At 34.1% G+C, this 23852-nt stretch overlaps 1 protein-coding gene across 1 annotated transcript in view; it reads right to left on the bottom strand.

The window, feature by feature from the left end:
* Positions 1 to 19464: 19464 nt before the first annotated feature.
* MRPS9 (mitochondrial ribosomal protein S9) overlaps positions 19465 to 23852 on the bottom strand; it is a 93388-nt gene continuing 89000 nt past the window's right edge. Inside the window, exon 11 of the mRNA XM_074192202.1 lies at positions 19465 to 23243. Coding sequence (XP_074048303.1) covers positions 23152 to 23243 — 92 coding nt within the window. The 3' untranslated portion in view covers positions 19465 to 23151. The remainder of the gene's footprint in view (positions 23244 to 23852) is intronic.

Below are 23852 nucleotides of genomic sequence, written 5' to 3' on the forward strand. Positions count from 1 at the left end.
GGCCAAGTTGGTCCATACTCAAAAGATTATTATTTAATGATGAAAATTTTGTCTGGATCCCTACAAAAACATAAAAAACCTCCAAATTTTCCACTAGAGATCTCTGAAATATATTGGGATATGACTGGTATTTTAGACAAAATCTTCAGGTATCTCTACATGGGGAATACCAATGTGTTTCCAGGTATCATTGTACTACAGGTAATTCGTTTTAAGCCAACAGGGTTAAGTGACTTGCCCAAGGTCACATAGCTAGGTAATTAAGTGTCTGATGCCAAATTTGAACTCAGGTCCTCCTGACTCCAGAGCTGGTGCTCTATCCACTGCGCCACCTAGTTGTCCCCTACTGCCTATAGGTAGGTAATCTTGTTGGAAGTTCAGATTTCTTTTGGGTCACCAAACTAAAGAATAACTGAAATTTTCTCAGTCACTACAAATTCCTGTCACTACAAAGGCAATCATAATGGAATTTATCTTAACAAGAAGAAAACAGAATCACTTAAGGCTTGAATATATGGGGGATCTCCAAAGAGATTAATTACTTAGGGTTGATAACTAGGGCTTTTTAGGCCTTAAAACCATCATAATCTTACAATAGAGCAAGCACTATGGGTTCATTTAAAAGCAAAAAAAGAAAAAAAAGAATTCATTTATGACCAAGGAACCAGTAGAATTCTAAGGGTAATCCTTAAGGATTGGGAATTGTTTCTAAGCCTGTCACTCAAAGGTCCAAGATCCACAGAGTGAAAATTGGGAAGTATTTAACTAGCTTATCTGAGTTTGGAGAGATCATTTAACCTCATTGGAACTCAGTTTCCTTTAAAAAATGGGAGGACCGGGAAAGATGGTCTCTAACTATTCTTCCAGCTTTAATATTCCTCAATTATGTGAATTTCAATAAGTATATTAGAAATATATACAATAAATTCAGCTTTCCGCACAGGTAATCTCTGACCTTTCTGACATCAATATATTACTCTGAAGATTACAACAAAATATTCTAATCTATTTATGAAATAGGCAAAAGTAAACAGTTGATGATGCGCATATTTCTTTTTCTTCTCACCTAGAACAAGGTGCAATACAAAGTGAGAAACAAGAACATATGTAAAATCATAATAAAACTGACAGTAAATATGATGTTTTATAGAAATCTGCTTTTTAGCCAATCCCCTCTCCTCCATGAATAAATAATCTTGTAATTTCAAGATTCCTAGAGTAGTATTTAACTTACTTAGCTACTATTCATGTTCATTTGAGATATTTGGAAAAGTCTCTTCCAACTCTAAGAATCTATGGTTGGGACTCTAGCAACTCTGGCACAAATTTCACTTATAACTGATATTCCAAATAACAAATCTGTCTTTTTCCTTACAGTTTATGAAATTGTGACTTCACAGTTTTTCAGTATAAAATACATACACACACACACACACACACACACACACACACACACACACACACACACATATATATATATATATATATATATATATAAAATCACATATCTATCAGTGTAGAGGAAGGAAGTGAAACTGAGGGAAATGAGGCAAGCTAAGCCTTAACAGTAATTTGCTATTTTTTTTAAAAAAAAGTTTTTTTGGCAAGGCAATGGAATTAAGTGACTTGCCCAAGGTCACACAGCTAGGCAATTATTAAGTGTCTGAGGCTGGACTTGAACTCAGGTCCTCCTGACTCCAGGGTTGGTTCTCCATCCACTGCGCCACCTAGTTGCCCCTATTTTACTATTTCAAAAGAATTCATTGGTATAGGGACTCCTTCCTCTGAAGGAAATAGCAACTTTTACATGCTTTGGCAGATGGTTCTGCAGGAGTTAGTGTGGCCCAAAATATTGGCCAACTCTTTTGGTGATAAGCCTCTCCAAATTTATCTATCATAGTTCTCAGATCAATGGACTCCCCCCCCCCCCCAGTAAAACCTTTTCCTGGTTAGAAGAACCCATTAGACAGCCTATGCTTTGATAGTCTCAGTATCACCTCTATGTAATGGGGCATCAGGATAGGGAGCTTTAGACACTATATTTTCTTCTGAAAGCAGGTTGAATGAAATTGCCAGAGAATGCATAGGCTTTCCATAATTTTCCTATTGATAGCTCAATTGCTTTATGCTCTTTTTGCTTCTGGGGAACCATATATAATGCTCCAGAAAAAGGGTAGCCCTTCTGGCATTTATTTTATCCAGAATTTCATTACTGGATATATTTTATTAGTTTTAGTGATTCCAAATGTGCATCCCAACAACACTAGAGTAACTAAATTTTAAGTGGAATCAAATAAGAAATAAAATCAGATACCTGTAATAAGACCTACATTTACATTCAGACATTGTCCAAGTCTCTTCCTTCTTTTCCTTCTTCCATCTCTTTTGGGTAGATAGCATCAAAAGTCTATGTCCCTATATCCTCAATCCCGAGTAAAGTATACTTTAAAATGGTTGCTAGTCTTAAAAGGCTATATAGAAATTAAAAAGAAATTAAAAGGGAATAAATATGAAGTTGAAAGCACAGGTTTGATAGGAATGTAACTTATAAAACATTTCATATGAGAACATTTTTATATCCCTTTGACGCATTTAGAGTAAATAGAGGGCAAAAGGGATTCTTCCTTTACCAATGCTATCCAGATATGAAGAAATTCCCTATTCAGTTTTGACTAGACCTATGTTCTCTTAAGGAATCTTGTATGGTTTTGACATATGCAAGGGAGACAATTTGTTTGAAGACATTTTGCCTGCTGAATCATGCATCTTTGGAATCAACAAATGAGAACAGTGAAATTTTTTATCATCTACATTTTTTTAATCAATCGTGTAAAAGTCAGGAAATAGTCTACTGTGTAATGACTTTTGTAGAAGACTGCCTGTCCTCTTAATCATCCCCTTTCTGTGGATGCTCTTAATTCATGTATAATTATTTACGTGAAAATTTGGTACACACTTGTATAAATTGGTATACCCCCTCTTCACCTCACTTCATCATTTTTCAGAATCCCTACCTTACTTCAAAGCTCAGCTCAAGTGTCACTTTCTGATTGAAAATTCATTATCTTCCAAAAAAATTATATTCTTCTCTTGAAACTATTCTGTACTTATTCGTTTGTGTGTATGTCACATTTCCTTAGTAAAACATTAGGTTCTTTCATTATTATATCACTAGTATCTGTATAGAACCTTGTTAAATGAATTACTGATGGGTCGTTTGATACAATGGCTATTTGTTAATAAGCTCTACGTTGCTGGTGTGTTTGTGTGTGCATATGTGTGCATGCATGCATACATGCCTGTGTGTGCACACAAGAATAAGGTCCAAGATCCCCCCCCCCTACATTTCTGGGAATATTCCCTTCTTTTGGAGTAAGAATTGATCTCATATAATTGCATTTTTCTCTAGCACAGACTTTTATTTACTTGATCAAGTAAAGCACACCATTATATGACTAAATATTTGCTAAATCAAGCTACTGTAATTAGGCTTAATTATCCAGTTCAATAGGCAAAATTTGTATAACCTGAGCATTTTTCTAAAATGCCAATTGTCATAATGACAAACCTTTGTAGTCTCTAGAGGTAACCAGAAGCCACAATGTAGAAAGCAACTGGCTCTGGGGTCAGGAAAACCTGAGTTCAAATTCTGCCTGGGACCTTTTTGGATGTGTCATATTGGGCAAGTCATTGAACTTGTTTCTGCCTGAGTTTCCTCATTTGTAAAAGAGAGACAATAATATCTACTTTCAGGATTGTTGTAGGATCAAATGAGATAATATTTGTAAAGTGTTTTTTTCAAGCATTAAAAAGGATTGCAAAAATGCTAGTTATTATAGCTATTAACCCATTTTGGAGAAAATGAAGCAACTTTGTATATTATTATCTAAATACTTAATGGTAATACTAATAAATTTAGTAGTGTATTCATCATAGTCATGCAAAATAAGCTTAGCTTCCTCATAATTATAAGTCAATAATTCAGGTATTACTTGCTCATTGTCTTGAATATAAATTTAATTATCAACACTGAGATGACAATTTTATTTTTTTTTAAATTTAAGGCAATGGGGTTAAGAGTGACAATTTTATTTTGAAAGAATCTAGTAGGGATATGACTCCTGCAATATAGGAACAGAGCTCTAAACTCATTAATTTAATAACTAGAGTTTTGGAGTTAAAGAGATCTTCCTCATTGAAAATGGTGACATGCAGTATACAACTTTTGCTTATGATTTCTCTCATTCCAATCTTTTAGAAAAGGATAGAATTTAATAGGTAGTGAATCTAAGATCATCAAAACTCAAAGAACTGGAGAAAAAATCATTAATGCAAAATTTAGAAATTACTCATTTGCATAAGAGGATTCTCTTATGGTGCTTTCAGAGGTGTCAAAAAATATGAAACTAGAAGAAAATCAGGAGAGTAAAAAAACTCCAATTCCTGCTTTATTTCTTCCAAGTTGCCTTTCAAGTGCAAATTCTAATTTCATTAGGTTGTAAACTACTCCATCTTGTGGTTAAACAATGCAGAGCAGAAAACTTCACAGGGGTTTAAAACAATTCTCCTTAGGACTTTAAATGTGTCATCCAGCAACACACATCCATTTTCAACAATGACATACATATAATTCTTTTTATAACATATGTGTAATAGAAACATTTTTTTCCTTTTGAATATTCCTGTAGCTAATATCCCAAGATTTAGAGTTATTTTGTTAAAATATTCTCCCTGCTAATTGTTATTTTTTTCACTTTCAAATTTCCCTGTTTTTTTATGTTCTTTAAGAGATTAGAATTGCATTTCGATTTGCAGTTGAATAGCTCATGTGATTTAGAGGAGCACACAGCAATCCAAGTCAAAAATTTAAAATACAAGAGAGATAATTCAAGTCATTTATTTATGTCTGGAATTTGTTTTATATGTGTGTTTTATCTAACTTTATATCACTTTGGAATACTGGAAAATGTATATAAATTAGGAGACAGGAGACTGTCTAGTCCCTTGCTTTAGAACCAACTAGCCATGTGAATCTGGGCAAATCACATTAACCTAACTTGTTTGCAGATGTCTCCTCTATAGGTAACATTGGTCAATGCCAGGCATACCTGTTACATGTTTAATGAAGGGATTAGACTAGGCAGTTTCTATAGGTGGAAATGAAAGAAACTGGTAAGATGAAATTTAATAGGGAAATATATAAAAGCTTACCCCCTTAGGTTTAAAAAAAAACTCTCAAGTCTATAAGTTCAGAAATAAGAAATAAGGCTAAATGAACCCCTGAAAGGTTTTTGTGGATGACAAGTTTAATGAATATGAGGTTATAGTAAAGGAAAAATATTTAATTGGACTGCATTAACAGAAACACTGCATTTAGAACATAGTAAACAGTCAATAAGCATGTATTAAGTGCCTACTATGTGAAAGGCCTGTGCTAAGCTTTGGGGATACCAAGAAAGTCAATAGTCTGTTGGAAGGTGATTATCCTATTGTACATAAAAGTAGCTTGAGATGCCTGCCAAGTTCACATTTGACCTTGGACCAGCTATATGACTGACCCTGGGTCACAGTCATTTAAGTTCTGTTTGCTTCAGTTTCATCACCTGTAAAATGGGATAATAATATTACCTATCTCTCAGAGACCTTGTGAGAATGAAATCACAATATTTTCCTTTCCTTTCCCTTTCTAATTTTCTGGTAGCCCAGGATACTGTTACTCAGTTTCAAAGGAGATATTAGGATATATATTTCTCAGTTTTTGGCCTCTCATTGAAGGAAGAACAATGACAAATTAAGACACATCCAGAATGGTCTTGAGACTTGTTTCATTCTATATTTTCAAAAAGAAACTGATATCATAGGGTGGTGTCTTGACTTGTTTCAAAAATTGGATTTAAGTGAGGTAGTTGCCTCAAATCATCAGACACTCTCTCTCTCTCTTCTAGAATCATCAAAATCCAGCTGCAAGGCAAGAGTCAAGGTGACTAAGGGGGCTGGGGAGTGGGGGACTGCAGTTAGGTGGTTCAGTAAGAACACTGGCCCTGTAGTCAGAAAGACCTGAGTTCAGATTTGGCCTCCGACGTTTAATACTCACCGAGATGTGTGACCTTGGGCAAGTCATTTAACCCCATTGCCTTGTAAAAACCAAAAAAAAAAAAGACCAGGATGATGCAATGTGTGACTTTGGTATCTTCAGGTCTGACCAAGCTCTAAGCACTCCACAGGACAGGGCCTGCTTCAGCTACCTTATGACCATCCATTCTACCAGGGGAAGGATTCACAAGTTGGGGTAGACAACTCCCAACTCATCAATGAGCCTGAGGCCTATTGATTACCTTCAGCTTGGTTTAGACCATCTTATGAGCCAGTTTACCAGCATATGGCTGCAGCTCATGCTACAGCTTCTTGGAGCCACAGATTGGAGCTGAGTGCCAAATAAACACCAGAGCTGGATGAACAGCCCTGAAATAGGTACAGCAAGTCATCACCTCAGAGGTGATAGTATGAATACCTCATACGAGGGATACTGCAGGCCAACATTTGATGAAGGATGAGAAGCCCTGTGGAGGTCTGGAGAAAGTCTCTCTTTTTTGAGCTAGAGAATCCTATGCCTCTAGAGAGGCCAAAGAGATCTTGCTCCCTCATTGCTCCTGTTTTCAGTTAATAGTGAAAAGTGCCTGATAGTCAAAAAATTTCTCTCCTAGCATCAACTTGAACTACACTAGGATTCAAAGAAGAAACAGGTTAAATCTGGAGGAAAAGGGAAGGGAGATATGATAGCTCTCTTCAAGTATTTAAAGGGCAGTCAAGTACAAGAGGAATTAGAGTTGATTTGTTGGATTGTAATGAGCTGAATTAGAAATAAATTGGTGAATATTACAAAGACATTTTGAATTATTAAGAAATATGTGTAAACTGTAGTATAAGACCTAAATTAGATCATTTTAAGAATATTTATAAATGAAACTGGGGACAACAAACAAATATAAAATGAAAGGCTGTTACTGTTTCCATAACAATGTATTCCCATTGACAACATCCATGGAAGTCCCATATTTAACTCTTAACAACTTAGAATGAAATGGTGGAAATAGCCTGTAGTATACTTGGAAAAGCTGAATATGACCAAATGTATGCTAAAGCAAGCTATACTGGAGTGACATTAATTTCACTGTTACTCTGGTAATGAGGTTTCTCAAAGACAGGTAAGAATGGAAACATGAATAATCCAATATTCCAAAAAGATGACAGAATATATAATTAATTACCAATCAATACACATATTTTCTTAACTTTATAGCTAGAGATGGTACATATATGAAGGATATCTTCATAAAAACAAGATAAAATAAGCAAGATTTTGTTGATGAGTTTCCACAGAATAATACACCTTCAGTCACATAACTGAGTAAGATGTATAGAGAATTTGAGGTTCCACTGTGTTCATTCATTTTTGATGATGAAAAAGCATTTGATTCAGTAGAATAAAAGTCAATGGTTGTTTTCTAACCAGGTCTCATGCTTATGTTAAGATTATATAAGACCTTTTGAGACATGGAACCACAATTTTTACTGTATAATGGTTCATTATCTATATAAAAGTGTTTGCCAATATCAGTCCATCAATAAACATTTATTATGCACCTACTATGATTCAGGTGTGCTAAGCACTGATATTCTATAAAGAATCCAAAAAGGAGAATTAATATTAAAGGAATATTAAGAAGATTCAGATCCTAGAGTAATGATCCCAACCAACTGGAAAGACATGTGTAAGAATCACACATTATGAGAAAGTATGAATAGATTTTAATTTATAGCACTGAAGAGAACACCCAAATCCATAGATTCAAAGTAATAGTGAATTCCCCATCCCTCAAGATCTTCATATGAAAGCTAACTGACCACTTGAAGGATTCCTCCTTCAAGAATGAGGGGTTGGGGGGGGCAGCTAGGTGGGGCAGTGGAAAGAGCACTGGCCCTGAGTCAGGAGGACCTGAGTTCAAATCCGACCTCAGACACTTAATGCTTACCTAGCTGTGTGACCTTGGGCAAGCCACTTAACCCCATTGCCTGGAAAAAAACAAAAATCAAAAAAGAATAAGGGGTTGAAAGTAAAGGGAGATATCTGGAAACCATCAGTAAGGTGAAATAATCTAAGTAGAATTGGTCTGGTAATTGGTTTTCCATGTGTGTGTGTAGGTGTATGTGTGCATATGTGTACATGCGTGCTGAATAAATTAAGTCTCATTCCTCTTCCCACTGTTTAGCAGGCCAGTAAAATACTGGAACTTATTTGGAGAGCAGAAGCAAAGTGGAAAAAAAAAGGTGAGTATATATAATTAGAAGGGCTATGTTTTTTACAAAAATATCCATAGCAGCACTATTTGTGGTGGCAAAGAATTGGAAATCAAGTAAATGTCCTTCAACTGGGGAATGGCTTAGCAAACTGTGGTATATGTATGACATGGAACACTATTGTTCTATTAGAAACCAGAAGGGATGGGAATTCAGGGAAACCTGGAAGGATTTGCATGAACTGATGCTGATTGAGATGAGCAGAACCAGAAAAACACTGTACAGCCTAACAGCAACATGGGAGTGATGATCAACCTTGATGGACTCACTCATTCCATCAGTGCAACAATCAGGGAAAATTTGGGGTTGTCTGAAATGAAGAATACCACCTGTATTCAGAGAAAGAACTGTGGAGTTTGAACAAAGACCAAGGACTATTACCTTTAATTTAGGGAAAAAACCTGATATCTTATTGTCTGATCTTGCTATCTCATACTTTATGTTTCTTCCTTAAGGATGATTTCTCTCTCATCACATTCAATTTGGATCAATGTATACCATGGAAACAATGTAAAGACTGACAAATTGCCTTCTGTGGGGGTGGGGTGGGGGAGGGAAGTAAGATTAGGGGAAAAATTGTAAAACTCAAAATAAATAAAATCTTAAAAAAAAAAGGGCTGTGTTTTAACCTTGTGTTTGCTGTTGGCTAAATAAATCAAAACTTGTTCCTATTGGGAGGGTAGAGTTTAATAGCTTAAAAATCTAGAAGAATACAAAGATTCCAGGATTATAAGAACACAAGGGGCCTCAGAGACTATCAAGTCCATTCCTCTCTATCTCCAATATACATTTCTACAGATTTGAGAAGAGCACCACAAAGGTATATAGTAGATAATTAAATAATAGGCCTGCTGCTTTTGTTTGCTTCAGTCTGCATTATGGTATGTCATGAGGAGGCTGTCAATTAAAATCAAGAGGCAAGTCCTACTTGTCTTAGACCACCGATGACCAAACCTTTAGTTCATGCAACAAAAAAAAGTATGAAAAATAAGCAATTTGTTACAGCAATTAAATTACCCTAGAAATTAGTCACAAGAGTTGGCTAAGGGAGCTATCAAAAAGGAAACAAAGAACTGTGAAGATCACTATAATCAAGTTTGAAAAGTATGCTGGATTTTGCAGTGACTCTCAGAAGTGTTTTACATTTTCTATTTGACAAATTCCAAGTGGTTTAGGGTAGACTGGGAGTCAGGAAAACCGGAATTAAAAAACTAATTTAAACTATATGATTCTTCAGTTTCTTCATCTGTAAAATGATAATGCAAAATGATACCTGCATCATAAGAGTTGCTGTAAAAGTCAAATTAGATAATATATGCAAAACACTCTGCAAATCTTAAAATGCTATTATTATTATTATTATCCTGCACAAAATACAAGCTGGTAGGCATGGACAAAGCCAAGATGGCAGAGAAAAGATAGGGACTCAATTTCCCTCTGTGTCTCAAATGAATTCTGGAGTTACAGGAACCCATATGAAGACAAGATGAAACAATTTTCCAACAACTTATGTCAGAAGGGTGAGAGGTGAGTACAGTACAGCACTGGCCAGGTTCTAGCAAACCAGAAGCACACTTACAGGCACCTGTATCAGCAGTACCAGCTTCTGGGCCTCTCAACCCCAAAAAAGTAAGGGGACTGGACAACTGGTCAGGAGATTATGGAATCCCTTTCCTGGCAATGCCTGCAAGATTCTGTTACATTGCCCATTGGTGGCTCCAGGATGTGGTCCTGGGTCATAGTTCTGGGAGAGGAAGAGCTTTAGCACACTGCAGCAGGGAAACAGGGACACTGGACACAGTTCCAAGATGGAAAAGAATGCTTGTGGTTGCTCACAGATCAAGGAGATGGGCCAGGAAAGCAGTGACTATACTTCTCCCTAGATCATACCAGCTTGGAAGAACTGAAAATTTATAAACCCTTAGTACTACTTTGAAAACAGCTACACAAAAATCCTGATGCCTAATTCAATTCTACCATAAAGTTATAAGTTATGAACTGGGAAAATGAGCAAACAACAACAGATTGAACCTGACCATAGAAACTTACTATGGTAACAAGGAACATCAAAACGCAAACTCAGAAGAAGACAGCCAAGTAAAAACTACTACATCCAATGCTTCAAAGAAAAATTTCATTGTTCTTAGGCCCAAAAAAGAATTTCTGGAAGAACTCTAAAAGGTTTTAAAAATCATGTAAGTGAGGTAGAAGAAAATTAGGGAAAGAAATGAGAGTAATGCAAGTAAATCATGAAAAAAGCTTGGTGAAGGAGATCGACACACACACACACACACACACACACACACAAATACTGGGAAAAAACCCTATGGTAAAAGAGGCACAAAAACCCACTAAAGAGAACTCCTTAAAAAGCAGAACTAGTTAAATGGTAAAAGGGGTACAAAAATTCACTGAAAAAAGAATTCCTTAAGAAGCGGCTAGGTGGTGCAGTGGATAAAGCACAGGCCCTGGAGTCAGGAGTACCTGGGTTCAAATCTGGTCTCAGACACTTAATAATTACCTAGCTGTGTGGCCTTGGGCAAGCCACTTAACTCCATTTGCCTTGCAAAAACCTAAAAAAAATTCCTTAAAAAGTAGAATTAGGCAAGAGGAAGGTAATGACTTCATGAAACCTCATTAAAAAACAGTCAAAAGAATGAAAAAAAACCTAGAAAATATGAAATATCAGAAAAACAACTGATCTGGAAAATTCATTAAGGGAAGATAATTTAAGAATTATTGAACTATCTCGAAGTTGTGATTAAAAAAGAGCCTAGACATCATTTTTCAAGGAACTGTTCAAGAAAACTGCCCTGAAAAAACAAAACTACCTTGATATACTAGAACCAGAGGGTAAAATAGATATTGAAAGAATCTACTGATCACCTCCTAAGATTCAAAAATGAAAACTCCCAGAGATATTTCACCAAATTCCAGAACTCCTAAATCAAGGAGAAAATATTGCAAGCAGTCAGAAAGATTCAATTCAAATACTGTGGGCCCACAGTCAGGATCACATAACATTTAGCAGTTTTTACATTTAAGCAATGTCTGGAGGAAAAAGGAGCTACAATAACAACCAGGAATCCTAGCAAAACTGAGTATAATCCCTCAGGAGAAAAAACAATCAATGAAATAGAGGACTTACAAGTATGTCTGATGAAAAGATCAGAGCTGAAGAATATTTGACTTTCAAATACAAGACTCAAAAGAAACAAAAAGGTAAACAGAAAAGAGAAATCAATAAAGGATTAAACAGAGTTAAAGTGTTTACATTCCTATATGGGAAGATGATGCTTGTATCTCCTAAGGACTTTCTCATTATTAGGGTAGTTGGAAAGAGTATACATAAACAGTGGACACTGATATAAATTGACAATGATGGCACAATATCTAAGAAATAAAATTAAGGGGTGAGAAAGAGGAATGCACTAGGAGAAGGGGAAAGGAAGATGCAGAGTGGAATAAATTATGTCACATAAAAGAATTAGGAAAGAGCTTCTTCCATAGAAAGGAAGATGAGGGAAATGGGGAGGGTACAAAGTTTGAACATTACTCACATCAAAATTGACTCAAAGAGGGAATTATACATCCAGTTGAATACAGAAATCTATATTATCCTAAAGTAGGAAGGAAAAGGGATAAGGGAGGGTGGGGTGGTTGACAGAAGGAAAGGCAGGTTGGGGGAGGTAAAAGTCAAAAACAAAACTTCTGAAGAACAGGATGAAAGGAGAGAGAGAGAGAGAGAGAGGGAGAGAGAGAGAGAGAGAGAGAGAGAGAGAGAGAGAGAGAGAGAGGGACGGAGGGAGAGAAGGAGGAATAGAGGAAGAAACAGGATGGAGGGAATCACACATTAATCATACCTATGAAAAGGTTATTTTTCAGCAAATGAGTTTTTTCAATAAAGGTTTCATTTCCCAAATATATAAAGAACTGAATAAAATTTATAAATTAAGAGCCATTCCCTAATCAATAAATGATTAGAGGATATGAACAGGCAGTTTTCAGATGAAGTAATCAAAGTAACTTAAAATCATAAGAAACACAAATTAAATACACCTATCAAATTTGCTAATATGATAAAAAAAATGACACTATTGGAGTGAATGTGAGAAAATTGAGACATTAATGCATTGTTGGTAGAGAGTGAACTGATTCAACCACTCTGGAGAACAATTTGGGACCATACATACCCTTTGATTCAGCAAGCACATTACTAGGTCTGTATCTCAAAGAGCTTAAAAAAAAGGAACTATATACAAATACTAGTAACAGTTCTTTTATGATGGCAAAGAACTGGAAATTGAGGGGTTACCCATGAATTGGGGAATGGCTGAAGTTGTGGTAAATGACTCTGATGGAAATGACCACCAGGATAATCTCAGAAAAACTTTGGAAAGATTTATATGAATTGATTCAAAGTGAAGTGAGCAGAAACAGAACATTGTACACAGTAACAGCAAAAATTCAAAGAATGATCAACTGTGCTATTTATCAACAATATGATGATCCAAGACAATTCTGAATGACTTATGAAGACAAAAATGCCATCAATATCCAGGGGAAGAACTGTTGAAGTCTGAATGCAGATCAAAGCATACTTTTTAAAACTTATTTTTTTGGTCTGCCAAACCAATATGACTATTATGGAAATGTTTTGCATGACTATACATGTATAATCTATATCAAATTACTTACCTTCTCAATATGGGGGGGTGAAGGAAGGAAGAGAATTAAGAACTTAAAATTTTAGAAAATTAAAGTTAAAAATTATTTTTATATTTACCTGGAGAAAAATCAAATAGTAAATAAAAATGAAATAAAAATTTAAGTTTGTAACCATTCTCAAGGAAAATTGAAAGTCGGCAGCCTAAATACTAGCAATTATTAAATCTCTTCTCTCTAGGCTAATGAGAATGAAGCTTTCTTAAAGAAATGAAAAAGTACTTCAAGAAGGAAACAAAAAAAAGATAATGAAGAGACAAGAGAAAGTTGAGGGGGAGGAGAGTGAAGAATGTGACACTGAGAAGGAAAGAGAATTGAACATCTTAGGGCTAAATAACAGGTACAAATTTCCTCATGTACAAAGAACTTGCCTTCAGAGATTGGAAAACAGCAGATGATGCTGTTTCTTCAAAACCCCAAGGACTAAGCAGAACTTTGGGCTTTAGCATGTGATCTAACTGGAATGAAAAGTTTTAAAAACTTTTAATACCATTTCTTATACTTCCCTTGCCCCATCTTCTCCCACAATTACTTTGCAGGAATGAGAGGTTCACAGGTATGAAATATCACACACACACACACACACACACACACACACACACACACACACACACACACACACACACACACACACACACACACACACACACACACACACATAGATTTTTTTCCTTTGGATCAATTGGTTTTGCTGATTATTTTTTTCTTTAAAAATATTCAGTACTATATAGAATGTTCTCTGGGGAATGGGTGGAATTCAGGGAGAAATTTAGGTGTATAAAAACAAAAGTTATCAAAAATTATTGAAAAATAAAGGTTTTCTTAACTGTACATGTGGAGGAGGATGGGGCAGGAAGTCCACAGGTATGGAACTTTGTGTAAAATGTAAGTTTTTTATTCCATTTTACTGAGTTCCCACCCTGTCCTTTTTAAAATTACATTTTTTATTATAAAGGATGGTTCTCTGGGAAGAGAAAGAGAATGGATAAGAGGAATATTTTGACAGTGTAAAAATAAAGCAGTAAGATGTATTTTAAAAAAATACAGATTTTCAGAAGACCTGTCAGATTCCCCTGAAATTGGTCAATTCTCATGATCTACCTCACTCTCTACTCCTTGAGCTGAGTAACTTGGCTCCAGGCACTTTGATTCTTTTTTACTTGGTCTTCCCAGAAGGCAAGAAAGCATAAGCTTTTAAATCCTGTTTTTACTCATTCAATCCCTGATGTGTTAAAAAGCAGGAACTTTTGACATCTGTTTTCTTTACCTAGTAGTCAGGAGAGCAGAGACCTTTTGGTTTTACACCCACTCTTCCAAGTGGGCAGGGCAACTAGGAGCCAATGATCTAAACCTTTTTAAAAGTGATGGGAAGATCAGAAGAATGAAATTATACATTTGGAAATCAATCCATTGAATAGGTGGATTTAAAGATTTAAAAGAGATTCGTAGTCATTACCCAGTTGATAAATGGACAAAAGAAACGAAGAGACATCTTTCAGAAGAAATTGAAGCTATATATGTAGTCACAAGAAAAAATGTTCCAAAACATTACTGACTAGAAAAATGCAAATTAAAAGAACTATGAGGTACCACCTCACACCTCTCAGATTAAGATGACAAAAAAGAAAAATGATCAATGTGTGAGAGGATATGGGGAAAATTGGGACATTAATGCATTACTGGTGGAGCTGTGAACTGATCCAGCCATTCTGGAGAGCAATCTGCAACTATGCCCAAAGAGCAATAAAACTGTTCATACTTTTTGACCTAGCAATTCCAATTCTAGACCTATTATCTAGAAGAAATCTTAAAACAGGGGAAAAATCTCTTGTATTCAAAAATTTTATAGCAGCTCCTTTTTGTAGTGGCAAAGAATTAGAAATTGGGGGGGATGCCCATCAATTGGGGAATGGCTGAACAAGTTATGGTAAATGTTATGGAATACCATTGTTCTATAAGAAATCTTGTCATCAGACTTTAGAGAAGCATGGAAAGAATTACATGAACTGATGCTGAGTGAAAAGAGCAGTAACAAGAGAACATTAACATTGTGAGATGACCAACTGCAATGGATGTAGCTCCTCTCAGCAGTTCAGAGATCAAGGATAACCCTGAGACACTTGTTACAGATGATGCTATCCACATCCAGAAGGAAAAAACACAGAATCTGAATGCATATACTATGTTTATTTTTTATAAACTTGTATTTTTCATTCCTTTCTCTTTAGTTATAATTTCTCTTTCACAAAATGACTAATATATAAATATGTTAAACACAAATGTGCATGTACAACTTTTACCAGATTGTTTGCTGCCATGGGGAGGGGGGAGGGAAGAGTGGTAGAAAACTGTGGAACTCATAAATTTGCAAATGGATGAATGTTGAAAAACTACCATTGAATGTAATTGGAAAAATAAAATAAAATTTCAATTAAAAAACAGAACTATACTTTAGAATGAAGATGATCAGATCGGGAATAAAAAGAGATTAGTACAGGATACTCACAAAGTAATGGAAGACAAATATAAACAAGTGATTTTTTAAGATTAATGTTAAGAATTCTAAAGTATGGAATGAGGACAACAAAAATTTCATTTGTTGAAGTTTTTTTTAGGACATTTGGGTACAAAAAAAGATTATCAAAGAAGGTGCAAACCATTACCATATTGGGGGTGTGGTAAAAGAGAATGATGAAAAAGTAAAGTAACATAATTTGCTTCTAACTTTACCCTTCCTCAATGATCTTTAGAACAGAAAGAACAAAAATAGATAGCAGGGAGTAGAAACTCAATTTAAGAGAGAAAACTTCTATGAGTTCATGTCCTGATGCTCTGATCAACTATATTCTGAGTTAAAGAATTGACAGGTGAGATTGTGTGATCTCTGAAATATCATGGAGAATTAGAAAAATGCTATTGGGGGATACCTGGGTGGCACAGTGGATAGAGCACTGGCCCTAGAGTCAGGAGGACCTGAGTTCAAATTAAGCCTCAGACACTTAATAATTGCCTAGCTATGTGACCTTGGGCTTAACCCCACTGCCTTAAATAAATTTAAAAAAAATGCTTTTGAAATAAACAAGGGGAACATGACTAAAACTTTCTCAAAAGAGGGGGAAAAGGGAGGGTAGAGGTTCAAAACCTTATTGATAAAAGAGCAATGTAGCTGGACTACCTGTGGATATAGGTAGATACTACTACTAGTAGCAAGTATAAAGATAGTTAATTATGATGACCTTTATTTTTAAGAACATCTTGAAATTAGCATTCATATGAAAAAGTACACCAAATATTTGCCTAGTTCACAGAATATGACTGTCTTTAATAATTTTAAAATTTCTTCAAAAAATAAATTAAGCTTGGGTTTTACCTAAGTTTTATAGGAAAAATGGAAGGAAAAGGCAACAATCTATCATTTTCAAGTTCATTCAGTGACCATTTAATCATATAGTAGGTATTAGGTACAAGAAAAATAGATAATAACTTTTTTAAAAATTGAAATTTTTATTTTATTTTTTCAATTATGTACTATGGTAGTTTTTCAGCATGCATCAATTTTGCAAAGTTATGAGTTGCACATTTTTCTAACACCCTTCCTTCCCTCCCCTCTCCCCATGGTGGAGATTAGTCTAGTTAAATGTATATGTATATGTGTTTAACATATTTATATATTAGTCATTTGAGTAAAAGGAATTAGAATTAGGGTAAAGAAAGAAAACCATGAGATAGGAAGGAAAAACTTGAGAAGTTTTGAAAAAAAATCAGTAAAATGCATTCAGCTTCCAAGGTTTTTTCTTATGGATATGGATGACATTGTCCAGGGTTGTCTCTCAGGGCTGTCTTTGATCTCTGAACTGCTGAGAGGAGTTGTACCTATCAAAATTGTACATCATAGTAACTTTTCACAACTCACATTTACCTAATTTTTTGGCTACAAATCAACTTCACAATGGATTATTTGATTCTTTGGAAGAAGTATATGAGTCAGTAATAAATATCTCCAATTTATAGGAGATCAATTTATAGATTAAGAAACTGAGGTACAATGTGAAAGACAACAAAGCAAGTGCCAGAAACTAAATTCAAGTCTTCTTACTCCTAGACTAGTACTCTGTCCAAAATTAGAATTAGATTTCTTCCAAATCTGAGACTATTCATTTAATTATAGTTGTCAATTCAGAATTATATTTTATCACTGTTAATAGTAGTGCTTGGTGGTAATTATATACATCTAAACAACATGACATTAAGATGAGATTAATATTTACTATTGTCCTTTATGAAGAAATGTATTTACTTGAAGCCTAAAAGAAGATTCTATAGTTAGGAATAAAATATCATAAGGAGGAGGGGTAGAGAGAAAAGAAAGTTAAAGCTGGTAAGTGAGTAACTTCTTAGATCTTTCCTTTTAAAAAAAGAAAAAGAAAAAGAAAAAGCCAACAGTATTTGCTGGAAGGAAAAACAAACTTTAACAGCTAAAAACATGAACAGAACGAATTAGGTTATAAAATTGAGGAAAGCAGAATGGATTAGAAAGTAAAACCTAACAAACTTCTAAATATGAGAAACCATTTAAAAATTTATACAGAATTAAAATGAAGACTGAGAATATCATTTATTGGATCTTATCTGAAATTTTTTTAAAGGAGTGATAATCATAATATCAGATAAGACAAGACTAAAGACAAGATTATGAGGGGACTTATAGGAAAATTGCAATTTGATACTAGAAAATTAATGAAAAAAACCTGTATTAAAGATAGTTGCAGCAAAGTTGCATCTAAATGCTTAAAGGAAAAGCTAACTAAGTTACAGGAAGTTCTAGATAGTATGTCAGTATGTCAATAACAGTTGAACATTTCAAAAAACTTTTTTATATTTAAGATAAATCCAAAACAGAAACAAAGGAGAATCTGAATAAATGTTATAAAGATTGGCTATGGCAGACCCTGAATTACTGAATGGAAATCTTAAAGATTAGACCTATTTTTCCTAGGATCATACTTTGATTGAAATTAATCATGCACACGGCAAAAGATCTGATTAATACAGAAAGGCAAAAATGCTAAATGTTACTTAAAGACTGTAATCTGGTAAAAACAAATGTAAGTAATAAAGAAAATGTGAAGGATAAAAACTCAATAAACATTAAAGAATAGTAGGTTAAGAAACAACAAAATTTATGGAGGGCAGCTAATGCAATCCTTAGAGGAAAATTGATGCCAAAAAAAAAAAAACTAAAAAAAAATTGATGCCACCAAGAAGATTTTTAAAAATCCCTGATCAAGATGGAATTCTATCAAATATCTAAAAAACCAATGACTCCTTGGCTATAAGAGCTTTCCTCAGAAAAAGAGAGAGCATGCAGTCAGAGGGAAAAAAAATCATTGTATCATCAACTGTAATACAAAAATATTAAATAAAATATTAGCAAAGATGCCAACTGTGGCATATTAAAAACATTTATTTTTACCAGAAATTCCAGGAAATTCAACATTAGGAAAACAATACAATAATAAAACAACACAAATCATATATTAATAAGTGTGTAAAGAATCAACAAAATAAAGCAACTTTATATTAAATGTTCTAAAAAAAAGCATAGAATAAAGAAATTTTTCCTTGATATGATCAAAAGGATTAATTTAAAACAAGAAAAACAGTATTGCTTTGAGTGGACAAATACTGTAAACTTTCTCAAATAAATTTGAGGGTTAAGATTCTGTCTCCATGATTATTTACTCTATTACCATGAAATTAGCGAAAGTAGTAAGCTAGGATAAAGTAACTAAAGAAACATATATCAGCTAAGAGAAGTCAAAATTATTCCATCTGCAGATCATGATAGTTTAGAAGGAATGATTTTTCACAATTATGGATTGAGGGAAGAATTTTGAACCACATGTGAAACAGAAAAAAAATCATAAAAGATAAAGTAAATTACTTTGAGTATATCAAACTAAAAAGAACATTTGTACAGACTATCTCTAGTAAAATTTTAATCTAAATCTATAGGAACTTGAATAAATTGGAGGCTAAAGTCAATATGTAAATACATTTTAATTAATAAAAACCTATTTTCTGTCTCCTGCAAGGAGTGGAAGCAGAAGTATTGAAGAGAATATGCAACAATGCATATGCAACAAATATGCACAGTCAAGTAATATAAATTCCCACATTAGCCACATTCAGAAAAAAATCTCATTCCTCATTGTAAGACCATTACTTCAAAAAGAAAAAAAAAGTAAGACCATTACTTTTCTGTCAGCAGAATGCTTTCAGCATCAGTTCTCTGGAACCAACTTTCAAAATTGTTTGTCTTTATAGTATTTCTCTGAAACTATTGTCATTAATTTCTTATAGCAATGGTATTTCATTTTATTCATATAAAGGATATGGGCTTCTTTCCTTTCTTTGATATCTTTAAGGTACTATTCTAGCAGTTTTCTTGAATGGTTGTATCAATTCATAGTTCCACCAAGAAGAAAAAGTATGGAGAAAAGATTACTCTCCAACATTTGTCATTTCCCTTTTTTTGGAGTCAGCTTTGCCAGTTTCATGGATGCAAGGTAGAATCTCAAAGTTTCCTTAATTTGATGTTTTAAAATTATTGGTTATAATCCCATATATTATAGATAGCTTGGAGTTCTTCCTTAGAAAACTATTCATAACTTTTGCCCATTTTTCATTTGGGGAATGGTTCTTGTTATAAATTTAAATCATTACCTTATATAGCTTTGATCTAAGATATCATCAGGAAACTGCCCCTTTTATTACAAACTTCCCTGCTGATTTTGACTGTTGGTTTTATTTGTGCAAAAACTTATTTTGTACATTCAAAATTGCCCATTATCTCTCTTGTGATCCTTCTTATCACTTGATTGGTCATGAACTGTTACCCTATCAATAGTTTTGAAAGATAAATCTCTGTTACCCAAATTTGTATGTGATGTCAATCACCCTTAATGCTTAATTCATGCACTGATTTGGAAAGATATTGGTATGCATTTTTTGTTGGACCGCTTTCTAGTTTTCCTTGCAGTTTTCCTCAAATAGTGAGTTCATAGTCCAATAGTTGAAGTCTTTGGGTTTATCAGAACACTAGGCTATTATGTTATTTTCTTCTTAAAGTTGGTATCACAATGCTTAAGTAGTTTGATGGGCTTAACACTAATAAACTAATTAGGTATTAGTCATTTTTATTATATTGTCTCAGCTTACTTATATGCAATTAATAATATTTTAGTATTGATTAATATAGGTCTGTATTTTTATAGAGTACTTTGAAGAATTATTCATATAGTTTCTATGGCTCTCTGTAGATAGATTCTCAAGCATGCTATACATCCTGTATTTAATTTTTAAAAATTAAGTTTTTCAATTAGCAAAAATTGGTCCCTTCTTTTTCCATTCTCTCCCTATTCCTACCAACTAAGGATCAAAGAAAAAAATAAAACCTATTACAGACATACAGAGTCAAGCAAAACAATTATCAGCATGTCTCATTAGTTCTTTGGAATTGTGATTGGTCATTACACTGATCAGAGTTTCTAATTCTTTCAAAGCTATTTATCTCTAAAATACTGTTAACTTTACAAATTGTTCTCCCAGTTCTAGTCATTCTATGTCAGTTCATACCAGTCTCTCTAGATTTCTCTGAAACTGTTATCCTAATTTCTTACAAAACACCAGCAATTCTTGAGGAAAGAAACCGTCTTCTTTTTTGTATCTCCCATCATGTAGTACAGTGGTTGACTCACAGGTGTTTAATAAATGTTTAATTATCACTCACCTCCACATACCAGACTGATCAACCATTCCCCAATTGATGCCAATGCTTAATAATTTTAGTACAGTAAAATTTATTTGGAATATTAATACTAACTTCACACAGGAAATTACCTAATATTACATATGGCAAAATGCGTCTTCTTACCTCAAAGGATATTTTGCAGTTAGAAAAAAATGAAATCTAGGTTGGTATTGTAAAAAACTTTTAAGGGATACTTTGTCTCATGAAATAATGATAGCACACTCAGGAAAAGAAAGTGTCAAAGAAAATTAGATGGAACTATTGGAAAATCTCTATACATTTTTCTTATTTGACATGAGTTGATGCAGTTCACAGTGTAAAACCTTTTCTGGAGAGGATTCCACAAAAAAGACTAAATTAGTAACACTGCTAGATTGCTTTCATAAAAAGATTTTATTTCACTTGCAGGTTTGCACATAACTCACTTGATTTTTCTAAATGTCAGTTCCCTTTGCTTCACAATCTTCAGGGTTTTTAAAAATTTCTTTGCTTAGAAGTCCACAATTTCTTTGGCACATATTATGTGTTACCCCAAAAGAGAGCTTGGTCATAGTTTTTCTTTATTGTGATTGCATATACTCAATATTTGCATAGCAGTTAACATACTGAAACTGTAAAGATGTGTGTGAGCTACAAGAGTGCCACCTAATGGCTTTGTCACATGCAGTCAACATTAGGAAACTGGTGAAAGTTTCTGAACAGAGATAATGCTGTTTATGTGCATATTTTGAGAACAATTAATATCATTACATTTAATAACATTAACATCCATCTGAAGATTTCAGACTTTTTCCAATATCCAATAGTTTTAATGTAAACTCTTTTAGTACAGGAGCCATGTATCTTAGTTATTTTGGTATTCTTCACAGAAAGCAGCACAAATTTCTGTCAACAAGTATTTCAATTCATTCAATCAACAGCATTTATTAAGCACCTACTATGAGTGAGGAATTAGAAATGAGAAGATAAAAATAAAAAAGTCCCTTTCTTTAAGAACTTTTCAATCTCAAAGTGAAGTAAGAGTTAATCCCTAGCCTGGAAGTCAGGGAAATGGGATACAGAGTGCTAGCTCTGAGAAAGAGTAATAAAGGTAGATAGTTTGGTTTTGGGCCACAGTATGTGAATGAAGAGTATGTGTAACAAAACTGGACATAGCATGGACAGAACTATGCTTTTGGCCTATTTACAGGAAAAAATGAACATCTTTTTAGTGTACTGGCATTTTATTTTTAAAATTATAGATTAAGAGCTAGAAGGAATCTCAAGTTCAACACTTTTGTTTATTACAAATGAGGAAACAGAATTAGGGAAATTAAGGGACTTGCCCAAGGTTATATAGATGGTAAATGGAAAAGTCAGAATCTGAATGCAGGTCCTACTCCAGTACTATTCCTCGCCTACTCCTCTCAGGACTGCATGGCCTTATCTGCCCCCTGGGCCTTTTTCTACTCTACTGCTCCCATGTCTGTACACCCTGGGACCATAATCCTTATCATTCCCTCCCTTCCATCTTTCCATTATCCAGTCCCCACTATCACAGGATCTGAAAGGGCATGCTAATGGATTCTTCTCTCTGTGTGACCTCTTCTTTTAGATCTAAGCTCCTTGAAGTCCAAGATGATGCTTCTATTGCATCTGCATCCAGCACTTAAGGTGCAGTGCTTGGCACATAGGAAGTGCTTATTAAATGCTTTTCATTCATTTATTCTATAAAAGGAAAGTTTTTTAAACATTGTAGTTAGAGGCTTCTCCAAAAGTCCTCCTCCAAGCCTATGTTTGGTAGGATGTAAGCTCTTTGGAAAGATTTTGTAAAGTCAGACTGCATCTGAAGACTATAGTGCCTTGTAAATGGGAGATGATTACTACTCAAATTTTCCAATAGGCAATGAATTCTCTTTTTGAGGGGAAGGTAGGAAGAAGTGATCAAGTAATGAAAAAAAATTTTTTTAGTTTCAATTTCTCATTTGCAAAATGAGGGAGTTGGATTAAATATTTTGTAAAATTCTCTTCAGTTCTAATATTCTATAAAATATGTTTCTAAAACAATCTTTCAAGAGGATTTTAAAAATAAAGAAAAACAGACTGGAGTGTGTGTGTGTGTGTGTGTGTGTGTGTGTGTGTGTGTGTGTGTGTATGTTTGTTGTTGTTTTTAATTTTCAAATATACTAACATGATAGTTTGAAAATAAACTACACAGATCAAAAAATTTCTAAAAGTGCTGCCCAACAGAGTCAATTCTTTTCTCTGAATAAGATTTAGCGTTTCTTCCAGGTGAATTTCCTGCGGGCTCCCTCTTGGCCTGGTTTCTTCCGTTCTCTGACACGAGGATCAGGAGTCAGTAGACCAGCTGTAACACAAGATGAAAATCAATGAATCATGGGATTTATATTTTGCCTAAATAGTAAATAAGGTGAATGATATGCAATTTAAAAGTATTGGAGAGAAAGATAATGGAAACAAATTCAGATTTTTTGATTTAACTCAGAAAAATTAACAGGTGTGGAATATGTGCAACAACTTTTTAAATAATCTTTTTTCCTTAATTACATATAAATTTTAACATTCAGTTTTTTGGCTTTTTCAAGGAAATGGGGTTGAGTGAATTGACAAAGGTCACACAGGTAAATTATTAAGTGTCTGAGGTGATATTTGAATTCAGGTCCTCCTGACTCCAGGGCCAGTGTTTATCCACTGTGCCACCTAGCTGTCCCAACATCCACTTTTTAAAAATTTTGAGTTCCAAATTTTCTCCCTTCACCTTTATCTTCTCTAAAAGAGCAATTTGATATAGATTATGTATGTATAATCATGCAAAACATTTTTATATTAATCATGTGAAAAAAGACAGACCAAAAAAAAAGACATTAAAAAAGTGAAAATAGTATGATTTGATCTGCATTCATTCAGACTCCATCATTTCTTTCTCTGGACATGGACAATATTTTTCATCACAGGT

The sequence above is a fragment of the Macrotis lagotis genome, chromosome 6, assembly GCF_037893015.1.
Source record: "Macrotis lagotis isolate mMagLag1 chromosome 6, bilby.v1.9.chrom.fasta, whole genome shotgun sequence".
Classification (NCBI taxonomy): Eukaryota; Metazoa; Chordata; class Mammalia; order Peramelemorphia; family Peramelidae; genus Macrotis; species Macrotis lagotis.